At 48.0% G+C, this 16,336-nt stretch overlaps 1 protein-coding gene across 1 annotated transcript in view; it reads left to right on the top strand.

Moving 5' to 3' along the window:
• The window catches only part of EPS8L2 (EPS8 like 2), a 423,360-nt gene that overhangs the window by 351,350 nt on the left and 55,674 nt on the right, over nucleotides 1-16,336 (top strand). The window contains 1 exon segment of the mRNA XM_029582244.1: nucleotides 9,677-9,808. Within this exon segment, the coding sequence (XP_029438104.1) occupies nucleotides 9,677-9,808 (132 nt within the window).

Raw genomic sequence — 16,336 nt, 5'->3', positions numbered from 1 at the left:
CTTATTATGAGATAATTTGGCCCAAAGGAGCAAGTTGGCCCAATTATTTTGCTGATTGTTTACGTAAGATCTGAGAAAAGCTTTCAGGGTCCGGTTAGTTCTTTTGGCTTGGTCGTTAGCCTGAGGATGGTATGCTGAAGTGAAACTCAATTGGATATTAAATTTTTGGCACAAGGACCGCCAGTACTTCGCAGCGAATTGTAGGCCTCTATTGGATACTATTTCTTTCGGTAATCCATGAATTCGGAAAATGTGAGTCAGGAACAGTTTAGCGAGTTCAGGATGGGAGGCTCCGGAGTGGGATGAAATGTGCCATCTTGGAAAAGCGGTCAATTATGACCCAGATGACAATGTTGTTAGAAGATGGTGGAAGATCGGTGATGAAATCTGTAGATATACTAGCCCAAGGTTCAGTGGGCGCCGGGAGTGGCTGCAGGAGTCCCCATGGCTGGCCTGTGGGTGGTTTCTGCTGTGCACATATCGGGCATGAGTCCACATATTTATGGGAGTCTGATACCATGCTGAGCCACCAGTAAAAACGCCTCAGCATCTCTAGTGTTCGTGTTCGCCCAGGATGGCCAGCCAGTTTCAAATCTTGGGCCCAGCGGAGTACAAGTTCACGTAACTGCCGTGGGATGACTGTTTTACCAGCTGGTACAGTTGTAGTTACTGCAAGGGACACTCAAGCCGGGTCAGTAATGTGCCTTGGGATGTCTGGGGTATCTTCAGGCTCAAGACAGCGTGACAGTGCATCAGCACAAAGGTTTTTGGAGGCTGAGTGGTAATGCAGTTCAAAGTTGAATTGCTTGAAGAATAATGCCCAGCGGGCTTGTCTCAAGTTTAATAATTGCGCTTCCTTGAGGTGCTCCAGATTCTTGTGATCTGTGAATATAGTAAATCGGTGTTGAGTGCCCTCCAGCCAGGGGCGCCACTCTTGGAGTGCGAGTTTAACAGCGAGTAGTTCCCGATCTCCAATAGTGTAGTTCTGCTCTGCAGACGAAAATTTATGAGAATAAAAGGAGCATGGTACCAGTGTACCCTTGGAGGAATACTGACTTAATACTGCACCGGCTTCAATAGCGGACGCATCTACTTTGACAACAAATGGATGACTGGGATCAGGATGTTGTAAACAGGGTCCAGAGCAGAATGCTTCTTTCAATGCATGGAATGCTGATTGTGCTTGAGAACTCCAAACCCTGAGATTAGTTCCCTCCTTGGTCATTGTGGTGAGTGGAGCGGCCAATGTTGAGTAGTTGGTTATAAAGCTTCTATAATAATTCGTGAATCCAAGAAATCTTTGTAAGGCCTGGAGGCCGACTGGCTGGGCCAGTCACGAATCCCCTGGAGTTTTCGGGATCCGTAGTAAATCCTTGATTAGAAATAATGTACCCTAAGAATGGTAGACGATTATACTCGAAGATGCACTTCCCAAGCTTTGCGTAAAGGTGGCTTTCTTGGAGGCGTTGGAGGACGGTTCTGATACGGGAGTGATGGGACTCCAAATCTCTTGAGAATATCAGGATGTCATCTAAGTACACCACCACAAAAGAGTAAAGGAGATCTCTAAGGATTTCATTCATCAGGCAGAACACCGCAGGGAGATTGCAAAGGCTGAAAGGCTATGTACTTGTAGTGGCCATCCCTAGTGTTAAATGCGGTTTTCCGTATGTCCGGATGCGCACAAGGTTGTATGCTCCGTGTAGATCGAGCTTTGTGAAGATCTGAGCTCCTTGTAGATGGTTGAATAATTCGCTTATGAGAGGTAGTGGGTAGCGATCTTTACGGGTAATGGCGTTTAGCCCTCGGTAATCGATGCAAGGCCAAAGTCCTCCATCCTTCTTCTTAACAAAGAAGAAGCCTGCTCCCACTGCGAATCAGAAGGCCTAATGAATTCTTCTCGAAGTTTTCCTTTATATATTCGGACATCGCCTGGGTCTCAGGGAGCAAGAGTAGCTAGGTCCTACCCTTAGGAGGTGTAGTACCGGGTAGGAGTTCGATAGGACAATTATATTTTTGGAGTGGAGGTAATGTGTCTGCTTTCTGTTTTGAGAAAACATCCTCGAAGTAAGAGTACTGAGCCACCACCGGTGAAGTGGCCTTCAGGACGGTCATTGCTGGAGATACTTGCTTCAGGCAATTCTTTTGGCATTGTGGGTCCCACTGAACTAGCTGGAGGGATTGCCAGTCAAATTGGGTCCATGAGTCTGGAGCCAAGGGAGGCCCAGTATCACTGGGTGAGTTGAATGCTTTAGGACATATATGGATATCTCTTCTTCATGTAGAGTTCCCACAGTGAGACGGAAAGCCACCGTGCGGTACGTGATACATCCAGGGAGATGTTCCCCTTGAATAGAAGCTATGTGAAGAGGAACTTCTAGGAGTTGTACTGAAATTTTCAAAAGGTTCACTATGTCATTCATTATGAAGCTGCCACTGGCTCCGGTCTCGATGAAAACAGTGGTAGCAAAGGATCGAGACTCCATGGATAGAGTAACAGGTAGTAGAAGTTTGGGGCCAGTGACAGTAGCGCCCAAGCTCAGGACTCCCGCCAGGCTTAGGCCTTCAAGTTTTCTGGATGGACCAGACAGGATTGCCTCAGATGTCCGGAGGCACCACAGTACAGGCATAGGCCCTGCTTCTTACGCCGAAGACGCTTCTCAGGGGACAACAGCCCACGGTTGATTTTTATTGGCTCTTCATTGGAAGAAGGTGGTGCCGGTAGAGCATTCAGCTGAGGGCTAAGGGCATGTGCTGGGCATTAAGCAGGGGGCCGGGGTGCCTTCACATCATGGTGCCGTTGCGTGAGGAGTTGGTCAATTTTCCCAGCGAGGGAAATCAGGTCCTGTAGAGATATGGGAATCTCACGGACAGCAAGTTCGTCTTTGAGAGTAGGTGATAGACCCTCGAGGTAGAGTGCCCACAGGCAATCCTCTTGCCATCCCAGTTCCCGTTACCAAAGTCCGGAACACCACCGTGAACTCTGAAAGGGATCTGGAGCCTTGACGAAGGTGGAGTAGTTGATGGCCAGCAACCGCCTGATGACCAGGATCTTCAAAGGTCCGTTTGAAGGTGGTAATGAACTGGGTCAGTTGCATGAGGATAGGGTCAGAATGCTCCCAAAGTGAGAAAGCCCATGCCAGGGCCTTCCCCTCAAGGTGAGAGAGAATGAAGGTTATCTTTGTAGACTCCTTCAGTAACAAGGAGAGTTGGAGAGCAAATTGCATGAAGCACTGATTGAGGAAGCCTCAGCAGAGGCGTGGATTCCCATTGAAGCGAGGAAGTGCTGGCAGTGCCAGTGATGCTCTCGGTAGCAGGGTAGAGGTTAGGCCCACTGGATTGGCCATTGCTGCGTTCTGCATTTAAGAGCGGAGTTCCTCTAGGGAGGAGGCTAGAGTCTCTATGGCTCTTCGTTGTTCTTGAATAGTTGTGGCCAGACCCGGGATGGTCGTATGGCGAGAGACTCTGCCAAGTCCATGGACTTGGCAACCTGTTGAGCCAGGAGGTGGACCCTTGGCCTAGTGCAGGATTTGTAGGCTCCCTGGTCAGACCCAGAAAGCACCTGCCACCAGGAGGTGGAGCACAAGAGGAGACAGAGGCTAGCTGAAGATTCGCCACTAGCAACCCTAGGTAGAACATAAGAGCATAAGAAATTGCCATGCTGGGTCAGACCAAGGGTCCATCAAGTCCAGCATCCTGTTTCCAACAGAGGCCAAACCAGGCCACAAGAACCTGGCAATTACCCAAACACCAGGAAGATCCCATGCTACTGATGCAATTAATAGTAGTGGCTACTCCCTAAATAAACTTGATTAATAGCAGTTAATGGATTTCTCCTCCAAGAACTTATCCAAACCTTTTTTGAACCCAGCTACACTAACTGCACTAACCACATCCTCTGGCAACAAATTCCAGAGCTTAATTGTGTGTTGAGTGAAAAAGAATTTTCTCCGATTAGTCTTAAATGTGCTACTTGCTAACTTCATTGAATGCCCCCTAGTCCTCCTATTATCCAAAAGTGTAAATAACCGATTCACATCTCATGATCTTAAAAACCTCTATCATATCCCCCCTCAGCCATCTCTTCTCCAAGCTAAACAACCCTAACCTCTTCAGCCTTTCCTCTTCTTCTGCGACCGCCGCGATTGCCTCTTCGCCGCGATTGACTGCAGCCCAGGCCTGCGCAGCCGGCGCTGAAGCCCATCGGGGCAAGGCCCAACTTAAAATAAAGCACTCACCACCGGGGCTCCAGCGACGGCCACGCGGCTCACCCGATCGTCCCTCAGCTCCGCCCACCCAGGAGAAGCAGCCTACCAGCGAGCACAGACACGTCAGCAGCAGAGGTAAGCGGGGGATTTAAATCCCTGCCGCTCCTCCCGGCGTCCTCTTCTTCTGCGACCGCCGCGATTGCCTCTTCGCCGCGATTGACTGCAGCCCAGGCCTGCGCAGCCGGCGCTGAAGCCCATCGGGGCAAGGCCCAACTTAAAATAAAGCACTCACCACCGGGGCTCCAGCGACGGCCACGCGGCTCACCCGATCGTCCCTCAGCTCCGCCCACCCAGGAGAAGCAGCCTACCAGCGAGCACAGACACGTCAGCAGCAGAGGTAAGCGGGGGATTTAAATCCCTGCCGCTCAGCCCCTTTGTCTCGCCCCTTAGTTGCAGCCCCGAAGGAGTCCCGATCCCTACCCCCGGAATGACCACAGACAAACCTCTGCTTAATTAACGCTTCCCATTAACGGATTTCGCAGCCCTGTTTGCAACACTCCGCCTTCCAATAAAAAGAAAAAAGAAAAGGAACAAACAGTCCCGCTTCCTGCTGATACTTCAGAATTCTTACAGCCTCTCCTCTCTCCCAAACTAACTCTCATCCATCTCATTATAGACAGCATCTACTCCCAGCTTGAGCTACTAAGATATTTTCTCCCTGGCTTCTCTTTCAATAACTCCCAGAAGGAATGCAAAACCAATACATCCCTATCAGACACCACCGTCTCCTTCACAACATGTCACCTGTGCAAGAACTACCAATTAGAAATCCCAGATCTCTCATTCCAATCATGATCACTCCTCTAACACAGTTCCTAGGGCTAACTATGCTCTCAGTAACACTGGTCAATGCACAATCTCTGACAAAAAAGACGCATATCCTCAATGACTATCTCTTGGACTGTAACCCTGATATCTGCGCCATTACAGAAACTTGGCTAAAAAACTCAGACATTGCTCTAATTAACCAACTACCCACTCACAAATACGATTTCTTCTCAATCCCCAGACACAAAAAAAGAGGGGGTGGCCTGCTCCTAGCCACAAAGAAAGAATTCAGACTAACACTTCATCCTATCAAGTTAAAATCTACAATTGAACTTGGATTTTTTAAATCGAATCACTTTCAAATTCTACTAGTCTACGCTCTCCCCAGGAATCCTGGAAGCAGACTCCTCACCCCTTATAGAAACCATCGTGAAACACATCAACACAGATTTTCCTACCATAATTTTGGGAGATTTTAACTTACACTTTGATGCCTCTCCACACTCATCCAATTGTGAAGCATTCCTCACCGCCCTTAACGCTATGGGATTCACCCAGATTATCAACAATCCAACTCACAGAGCAGGACACACATTGGATCTTATTTTCATTAATGCTAATTTCCTCTGCTCTATTGATCCTACATGTACCCCCATTCCCTGGTCAGACCATTTCCTGATAACTACAACCCTATCCACCAAGATACAATCTTCCACTGATCAACACCTCTCCACCATTTACTTCAGGAAATCTTGTGCTTCAGAAATTCTCAGCGAGCAGCTCACCAAGGAACTCACAAACCTAGACACATCTAACCCCAATTCAGCTGTGCTATCCTGGCATAAGATCACGGAAAGGGTAGCAAACAATCTTTGCCCATCAACCTCGAAATTAATCAACCCAGCAAAAAAAGGTAACCAACCTTGGTTCACCAGCGAACTCAAACGGATAAAACAAGATCTACGCCACAAAGAAAACAGATGGCGCAAAGCCCCTTCACCGTCTACTCTTTCATCATACAAAGGAACTTTACATTTTTACAGATCATCCATCCTAAAATCAAAAAAACAATACTACGCTAATAAAATCCATGACCTACAATATGATGCAAAGGCTTTATTTTCATATGTATCACAAATCACAAAGCCAATTCCTCCATCAATACCAGATGATCGTGCTCAATCCAAGGCAAATGAGTTAGCCCTGTTCTTTCAGCAGAAAATTTCAAACACTATAGCACTTCTTCCAACTAAGACCAACCCTCCTGATTCAAGCTCCTCCAACCACATACTCAAGGATACTAAATTCGACAACTTTGAATTAACTTCCACTAAAGAAATCGAAACCATTTTAAAAAGGCAGAAACCATCCAGCCACCCAACAGATAACATACCCTCCAAATTATTGCTACTCATCCCAGACACAATCTCAAAACCTCTGACTAACATCATAAATTGCTGCCTAACTCAAGGTCTGTACCCAGATAGCCTAAAAAATGCTTCCCTTAAACCCCTCTTGAAAAAACACAATTTAGACCCTAGCATTCTTGCTAATTTCCGTCCAATCTCTAATCTTCCATTCCTAGCCAAAATTACAGAAAAAGTAGTCAATACCCAGCTATCAGATTACTTAGAAGAACACAATATTCTTTCCCCTTCCCAATATGGTTTCCGCAAATCACGCAATACAGAAACCCTGCTCATCTCACTAACAGACCATATTATTATGGGAATGGACAAAGGACACTCATTTCTTCTAATCCTTCTAGACATTTCAGCAGCCTTCGACACGGTCAACCACACCATCCTCCTGGATCGTTTATCTGATATTGGCATAACTGGCTCAGTCTTCAGCTGGTTCAAGTCCTTCCTTGATAACAGAAGCTTCAGGGTCAGGATCAACAACAAAGAATCGCCATCGACAAATTCTTCTCTTGGCGTGCCTCAAGGATCCTCCCTTTCTCCCACCCTTTTCAATATTTACCTCCTCCCCCTTTGTCATCTGTTAACAAGTCTCAATCTCATCCATTACATCTATGCTGACGATGTTCAGATTCTGCTCCCCATTACAGAATCCATTACTAAAGCTCTCTCACTTTGGAAAACTTGCCTTCAATCTATAAACAATCTCCTCAATAATCTAAATTTGGTCCTCAACTCCGCTAAGACTGAATTACTATTTATCTCTTCCAACCCAGACATCCATCCTCCACAAACCCATCACAGTCTCCAACTCACCCATACTCAAGTAAGAGATCTGGGAGTAATTCTAGACAACCGCCTTAATCTAAAGACTATGATCAATTCGACTACCAAAGATTGTTTCCACAGACTACAGGTGTTGAGAAGACTCAAACCTCTCCTATATCTCCACGACTTTAGAACTGTTCTGCAATCCCTAATATTTTCAAAAATAGATTATTGCAGCGCTCTTCTCACTGGCCTACCCAGCTCAACCACCAAACCTCTTCAAATGATACAGAATGCTGCTGCCAGAATTTTAACCAGTACCAACCGAAGAGATCATATTACACCAATTCTCCGAAACCTTCACTGGTTACCAGTCTACTACAGAGTCCTTCACAAATCTCTCACCCTGATACACAAGTCCATCCATAACTAATTTTCATCTTGAACTTGAATTTCCCCTCAAACTCCATACATCCAACAGACCGATTAGAGAAATCCACAAAGGAGAGTTACAACCCCCTCCAACCAAAACCATTCGCCTAGTTTCGACCAGGGTCCGAGCCTTTTCTCTAGCAGGTCCAAACATTTGGAATAGCCTTCCTGCAGAACTCAGGTTGGAATCATGCCTACTAACTTTTAAAAAAAAAACTTAAGACTTGGCTGTTCCGACTAGCCTTCTTGGATCCTTCAGACACACAATAATCTACCATCCTACTCACGAGCCATGGAACCATGCCTTCTTTGTGAGATGCCTCTTATCCAATACCTTCGCAATTAAACTATCTTATGACTTTTGATTTTAAGTTATGGCCCTACTCGGGCCTTTTTTACTCTATTTACTTCCAAGCTGTAAAGCCTCCAAGTTTATAGTCCTTGTTCAATGTAACTTTCTTGCTCTCTTTCTGATTATAACTTATTGTTCCGTTTTTTGTTACAAGTTTCTATCCCTCATTCGATGTAAACCGATCTGATATGGTATTCAACCATGAAGCTCGGTATAGAAAAATGTGAAATAAATAAATAAATAAATAGGGGAGCTGTTCCATCCCCTTTATCATTTTGGTTGCCCTTCTCTGTACCTTCTCCATCGCAACTATATCTTTTTTGAGATGCGGCGACCAGAATTGCACACAGTATTCAAGGTGTGGTCTCACCATGGAGCGATACAGAGGCATTATGACATTTTCCGTTTTATTAACCATTTCCTTCCTAATAATTCCTAACATTCTGTTTGCTTTTTTGACTGCTGCAGCATACTGAGCCGATAATTTTAAAGTATTATTCACTAGGACGCCTAGATCTTTTTCTTGGGTGGTAGCTCCTAATATGGAACCTAACATCGTGTAACTACAGCAAGGTTTATTTTTCCCTATATGCAACATCTTGCACTTGTCCATATTAAATTTAATCTGCCTTTTGGATGCCCAATCTTCCAGTCTTGCAAGGTCCTCCTGTAATGTATCACAATCCGCTTGTGATTTAACTACTCTGAATAATTTTGTATCGTCCGCAAATTTGATAACCTCACTCGTTGTATTCCTTTCCTGATCATTTATATATATATTGAAAAGCACCGGTCCAAATACAGATCCCTGAGGCACTCCACTGTTACCCTTTTCTACTGAGAAAATTGATCATTTAATCCTACTCTCTGTTTCCTGTCTTTTAACCAGTTTGTAATCCACGAAAGGACATTGCCTCCTATCCCATGACATTTTACTTTTCCTAGAAGCCTCTCATGAGGGACTTTGTCAAAAGCCTTCTGAAAATCCAAATACACTACATTTACCGGTTCACCTTTATTCACATGTTAATTTACCCCTTCAAAGAAATGAAGCAGATTTGTTAGGCAAGACTTCCCTTGATTTATCTGGCTAACTAAACCAATTAACACTTATCTGGCTAAGTTAGCCAGATTAGTAGCTCCTCCCTGGAATGCACCCCCTCCCCCACCCTGTCCTAAACATATCCAGCTATGGGTTTATCCAGTCAGCACAGCCACATTTTCAGACAGCACCCTTAGCCAGCTAAGTCAGAACTTAATCGCCTAAGTCGCACTTAACATCGACCTCAGTGAATCTAGAATATCTCATTATGGTAATTATTTTAGATTATTACAGTGGCTATTTTGTTTCTTTATATATTACTTCACTAGTGAAATAATAAACCTCTGAAATAAACAAAATGTTTGAAGTTAGCCAGAAAGTCTCCAGCCCAAAATTCTGCACCCTTTCCTTGAGGGTGATCTCACAAGAGAGGAGTGGGAAAACTAGGGGCGCTATCCCAGTCATTCCAGAATACCTCAGGGTACTCATAAATAGCTGCCCGCAGCACCTAAGGTCATTCGCTTTTGGGTCCTCCCTGTGCTCTCTTCTGCATGCTTTGAGCCATGTTGTGCAGTGCATCACTCTTCAAGCTGTTCGTGACAGACCGTCTTACATGTTTTTGCAGGTGCTGGAAGGTAACAAGCAGTGGTGGAAATTGCTATCTCGGAGTGGGCAGGTGGGCTTCGTCCCTTACAACATCCTGGATGTGATGACACCTGAAGATCTCGCCAATGAGGCAGAGTCATCATATAACCAGGTGACAGAACACATCCTATATTTAGGTGACAAAATAATGTGGTTTGAGAGAGAAAGAAACTGATTGGCTGATGTCATAGTCCTGCAAAAGTGTCTACTGGTATTGACCTTGCAAAATCAAGAAAACTGGTGAGAATTCTACACTTTATGACATCTTTAAAAAACTGAGGCATTTTGCAGCATTTTGTATGGTTTTAGCCCCCTTATACCAGACATGAGACTCAGAGATATTTTAGAAATGTAGTAAAATATTTATTATAGGAAATAAAGATTGCTAATCACAATATGTTTGTCTGGGAAGGAAAAATGCATAAGATCCCTCCTTGCCTATGTCACAAGCTTACAAGGCTTATATACATTTTTTCTGGTTTCCTTTGCCAAGTATCGATCATTTCTAAATACACCATTCTGGCCTGGCTTCCTTCCCCTAGACCACCTGCACCCAAATATTAATTCTCTTTCTTTTGTGTCCAAATGTTGGTTCTCCTTCTGTCCTATCTTCCCACAGCTTGAAGGAAGACATCGATCGTCTCTTATCAATGTCTGCACTTTCCTTTGTAGTTGGTTTCCATACATATATTGTATGTGAGCCATTCCTATGTCTTTCACTCCTCTCTGACTTAAGCCCATAGCCTGTAGCTGCTTTCCTCATAGCACGTATTTGACATGTGCTGGCACAAACTTAGTAGGGCCTAGCTCTGCAGTCCAGTAGTCAGAATTATACAATTTGAGAAAAATAGTCCCTGTTTAATAAAACTAAAAGTGAGGTGTTGAGGCTTGAAGCTCAGAAGCTGCTTGAGGGTTTACGTCCTGTAAGTTTTCAGTAGAGATTTGAGGGTGATCTTGACAAGAAACAATAATTTCCCTGTATGTACCAGGATCAGTCCAGACGGTGGGTTATGTCCCCCGTCCAGCAGATGGAGTCAGAACAAAGTTCCGAGGGAGGTGCTACATAAGCCCGCACCCCCTCTATATCCCTTCAGTATCTTTTCTGACTCCAGCAGATAGGAGCAGGGGAACAGCAGTTCACCAGGGCATGGGCCGAGTTTAGGTTTTCTTCTCGCCTTTGCCTCTTTTGTGTTCTTTGAGGGATCAAGCTTCTCATTTAAAAAAAAAAAAAAAATCAAGTTTCAATTTCTCTCAGGGAAAGTCACTTTGACTCAGGAGCACTTGCAAGCAGGCCTGTTTTCTCTATTTCCCTCTGTCTGCCCTGTCTTCTCCGACTATTTTCTCTGTGTGGACGGGGTAAGTGCTTCTTGTTGTTTTTACTTTTTCAGGTGGATAGCGCTGCACCGCTGGGGTGCACATTGGTGGCGACAACCTCTTCCCCCCCCCCACCCCCAGACGTTTCCCGACCCGCGGCCCCGCGACATCACATTCCCCGGGGCCGCAGCTTCCACTGTCCGCCGGGAGGTCTCATTACCCGGCTGGTTTTTGGGCTTGGTCGGTTGGGGGGGGCCTGTAGCAGCCCCGGAGCAACGCTTGGCGCTCGCGGCACCTCAGCCCATTTCCCGCGCTCTCTCCTCGCCTTCTCTTCACCCCCCCCCCCCCCCTCACACGTGGCATGCCGAGAGTCTCAACATGCACCGCGTGTGGCCGACAAGGGGGCCGGCTCTCCCGGGACGGATTTTGCCTCGACTGCCTCCCCGGCGGGGAGGGCAGCTCCCGGCAGGGGGACAGCTCCGGCGCGAGAAGTCAGGACCGCAGTGGTAGACAGCAGCCGGCCCAGTTCCCGCGGAGCGCGGGAACGGTGGCCATTTTGCATCAGGATCCTGATGATTCAGAAGCCTCTGAGGAGGAGACGGAACCCTCGTTTTTGGTCCTGCCACCGGTTTTGGACCCCGTGCAGCCACCAAGCACCTTGTCCCAGCTCCCGACCAAGCCCCTCCCCCCCCCCCCCCCCCCCCCGGTTCCTCCGGCGTTGTCACCGGAATTCGTCCTGCTAATGCATAATGCCTTCCTGGCTAGGCTCTCACAGCCACTGCATCTCCTTCCCGGGCCCCCCCCCCCCCCCAAGCTGGCACGCACGGATCCCCTCCCGGGGGGACCCTTGCCCCAGATTAACGGATCTCAGGGCGGGGGGCACACACCCACATACACCGAGGCTTGCCTAGCGGCCACCCCCCAATATCAGGGGAGGACCCGATCCTGGATCCACCAGGGGACGACCCCCTATTAGCAGCCCAGCTGGAAGGGGACGACCCCAGGGTCCTGTGTATTTTCCAGAAGGACGAACTGGAGGACCTGATCCCACATATTCTACAGGAGTGGATCTGGATGCCCCGCCTGATCTGCCAGGCCCCGAGCCTATAGCTAAGAAGGGGGACCCCCTTTTGGCGGGGCTACAGCCGCCCGCGCGGGCCTTCCCTACTCATCCCACATTTCTCCAGTTGGTCTTGAGGGAATGGGACACACCTGAGGCCATACTAAAGGTTAGTAGGGCCATGGAGAAGCTGTACCCACTACCCGAGGATTTCCTTGAGCTCCTCAAGGTCCCGTCGGTCAACTCCACAGTCTCGACGGTCACCAAACACACCACTATCCCAGTCACAGGGGACACAGCGCTGAGGGACCTACAGGATCGGAAACTAGAGGTGTACCTCAAAAGAATCTTTGAGGTGTCGGCGCTGGGATTATGAGCGGCCGTCTTCAGTTCATTGGCACAAAGAGCAGGCCTCCGCTGGGTACAACAACTTCTCACATCGCAGGATCTCCCTCCAGAGGAGATGAGCCAGGCGGATAGGTTGGAGGCAGTCATGGCATACGGGGTGGACGCCTTCTATGATCTGCTCCGGGTCCTCACCAGGTCGATGGTGGCGGCAGTCTCGGCGCGGCGTCTTCTTTGGCTCCGGAAATGGTCGGCGGATTCTTCCTCCAAGACACGGCTGGGATCACTACCGTACAAGGGCAAATTTCTCTTTTGTGAAGATCTGGATCAGATCATCAAATCCCTTGGTGAAAATGCAGTACATAGGCTCCCAGAGGATCGACCACGTTCCGCGAGATCCTTCGGTTCCTCTAGAAGTCGTTTTCGAAATCAACGCCGTTACCGTACCACAAGGCAACAGCAGACCACCAGGACTCCCTCTTCCTGCTCGCATTCTTGCAACTGGCCCTTTCGAGGACGGAAACCCGGCAAGGCGGACTGCCTCATGGCACGCCCTCCAAGCCCCCTCAATGATGCCAGGTCGGCCTACCCAGTGCTCCCCAGAGTAGGGGGCCGGATTGCTCCGTCCTACGAGGAGTGGGTCCGGATCACGTCAGATCAGTGGGTCCTAGATATTCTAAGGCACGGTTTCATGTTGGATTTTGTATGGCCTCCCAGAGACAGGTTCCTTTTCTCCCCCTGCGGGTCGCTCCAAAAGCAGCTTGCAGTTCACCAGACGTTGGACCGGCTCCTTGTGCTGGGGGGCAATTATCCCGGTGCCGGCTTCAGAGGTGGGCCGGAGGAACTACTCCATCTACTTCGTGGTTCCCAAAAAGGAGGGCACCTTCCTCCCAATCCTGGATCTCAAGGTGGTAAACAAGTCCCTCAAGGTACCACGTTTCCGGATGGAGACGTTACACTCGGTAATAGTGGCAGTACACCGCGGAGAATTCCTGGCCTCTCTGGACCTCACGGAGGCGTACCTCCACATTCCAATCCTCAAGGTGCATCAACGTTTTCTCTGGTTCAAAGTATTGGGACAACACTTCCAGTTCCAAGCGCTTCCCTTCGGTCTGGCGACGGCTCCAAGAGTGTTCACCAAGATCATGGTGGTAGTTGCAGCAGCCTTACGGCGGGAGGGTATCTTGGTTCACCCTTACCTGGACGACTGGCTCATCCGAGCGAAATCCTTGAGCCAGGGTCATCAAGCGGTCCACAGAGTGATACAATTCCTTCAGTCCCTCGGGTGGGTCGTCAACTTCACCAAAAGCAGCCTCATCCTGTCGCAGTCGCTGAACTTCCTGGGTGCGAGGTTCGACACGGCGGAGACCAAGGTTTTCCTGAGGCCGGAGCGGACACAGGCGTTGCGGGATCAAATACAGGGCTTCGTGGCTCTATCCCCGCCAACAGTGTGGGACTATCTTCAAGTACTGGGGTCCATGGCATCGACCATAGATCTGGGACCCTGGGCTTTCACGCATCTACGTCCACTTCAAAGAGCCTTGCTTTCTCACTGGAAACCAGTGTCCAGGGATTTTCAGGCGATCCTCCCGATTCCACAGACTGCCGAGGACAGTCTCTGCTGGTGGCTAGAACCCTGGCATCTGGCTTAGGGGATATCCTTGGAGACTCCGGACTGGATAGTAACCGTACCTACACAGTCCTCACTGACAACTTTACATCCCCCCCTGTCAATCTCGACTGTGGTGTTCCTCAAGGTTCCTCCCTTTCCTCCACCTTATTTAACATTTACATGCTCCCCCTTACAAACCTCCTCTCCAACCTTGGTATTACACACTTCATCTACGCGGATGATGTGCAAACCGTACCTACACAGTCCTCACTGACAACTTTACATCCCCCCCTGTCAATCTCGACTGTGGCGTTCCTCAAGGTTCCTCCCTTTCCTCCACCTTATTTAACATTTACATGCTCCCCCTTACAAACCTCCTCTCCAACCTTGGTATTACACACTTCATCTACGCGGATGATGTGCAAATCCTCATCCCCTTCACAAACTCTGTACTCATCGCAATCCAAAAATGGAACACTATTCTCACCTCCATAAACCAGCTCCTCACTGACATGCACCTAGCCCTCAATCCACAAAAAACCGAACTCCTCCTCATCTCCTCTAAACATGCATCCATACCCATTCCTTCCACTCTCCATTCCCCCAACTTGCTTTCTAACACAAGAAACCTTGGTATCATACTTGATAACCAACTTACCTTCAAACCATACATCAAATCCATCCTTAGCAGTTGCTATTTCAAACTTCAAACCCTCAAAAAACTCAAACCCCTTCTCTACTTCTCTGACTTCCGTACGGTACTCCAATCCTTAATTTTCTCTAAAATTGACTACTGTAACTCTCTCCTTCTTGGACTCCCTGCCACCCACATCAAACCTCTTCAACTCCTTCAAAACACTACCGCTCGTATCCTCACTAATGTAAAAAAAAAAGACCACATTACCCCCACCCTCATTGATCTCCACTGGCTTCCCATTCACTCACGAATTATTTACAAGACACTTACCCTCATCCACAAAAGTATCACCAACGAACATTACAACTGGCTAAACCCACCTTTCCTTCCTCGTACCTCCACTAGACCTACCCGTTCATCACTCCAAGGAACCCTTATTCCTCCTTCCATAAAATCCACAAGACTCATTTCCACCACCAATAGAGCCCTTTCCCTCGCAGGCCCCTCCCTTTGGAATTCAATGCCTCTTCACCTACGCACAGAAACCTCCACTCCCACTTTCAAAAAGAATCTGAAAACCTGGCTCTTCCTCCAAGCATACCCCCAATCCTTTTCACCACCTACTAACACTCTCACCCAACCTTCATCTCTCACCAATACCCCCCTAAAATCCTTTAATCCCCTCCAGGAACCACACCCAACACTTAACCCCCTTTCCCTCTAAGAACTTCAAACACTTCATTCAACCCTTACTTTAAAATAATGTGTCTGTTTTTATCTGCACTTATACAATTCCATATATAACCAGTGTACATACCATCTGCTCCTCAAATCCATGTATATATCTTATCCTTATGTATCTGTTCTCACCCTCCCCCACCCCCCCTTTTGTCTCTATCCCTCCCTCCCCAAGTTATTTAGTTATCTGCTTTGTTACTGTGTTACATATTGTTCTTTGTAAAGGCCTCGCCTATATATTCCTTGTTTATAAGTTACTTGTAAACCGGCACGATGTGCAAACGGTTGCCGGTATATAAAATAAAATAAATAAAATAAATAAATAGTAATCACGACGGATGCCAGCCTCTCGGGTTGGAGTGCGGTCTGTCAGACGAGATCTCTGCAGGGACAGTGGACAGCAGCCCAGGCACAGTGGCCCATCAATCGCCTGGAAACCAGAGCAGTTCGGCTGACACTGAAGGAGTTCCTACCCCTCGTTCACCATCGAGCTGTCAGGATACTCTCAGACACCGTGACTACAGTGGCATATATAAACCACCAGGGAGGCACGAGAAGCAGGCACATCTCCCTGGAAGCGGACAAGCTCATGGCATGGGCGGAGCTACACCTGGTATGCCTGGCAGCGCCACACATCGCAGGTGTGGACAATATCCAGGCGGATTTCCTCAGCAGTCAACATCTCGACCCCGGGGAATGGGAATTCTCGGAGGAGGTGATGCATATGATCATACACCGTTGGGGGACCTCTCATGTAGACCTTATGGCGATGGCCCGCAACACGAAGGCCCCTCGCTTCTTCAGTCGCAGAAGAGAGCACGGCGCAGAGGGCGTCGATGCACTGGTACTGCCGTGGCCCCGGCACCTACTTCTCTACGTGTTTCCCCCCTGGCCTCTTGTGGGCAGGGTGCTACGAAGAATCGAGAACCACCAA

The sequence above is a fragment of the Rhinatrema bivittatum genome, chromosome 17 (genome assembly GCF_901001135.1).
Source record: "Rhinatrema bivittatum chromosome 17, aRhiBiv1.1, whole genome shotgun sequence".
Lineage (NCBI taxonomy): Eukaryota > Metazoa > Chordata > Amphibia > Gymnophiona > Rhinatrematidae > Rhinatrema > Rhinatrema bivittatum.
The sequence above is the reverse complement of the archived record's forward strand: the minus strand, read 5'-3'. Positions and strand labels throughout refer to the sequence as shown.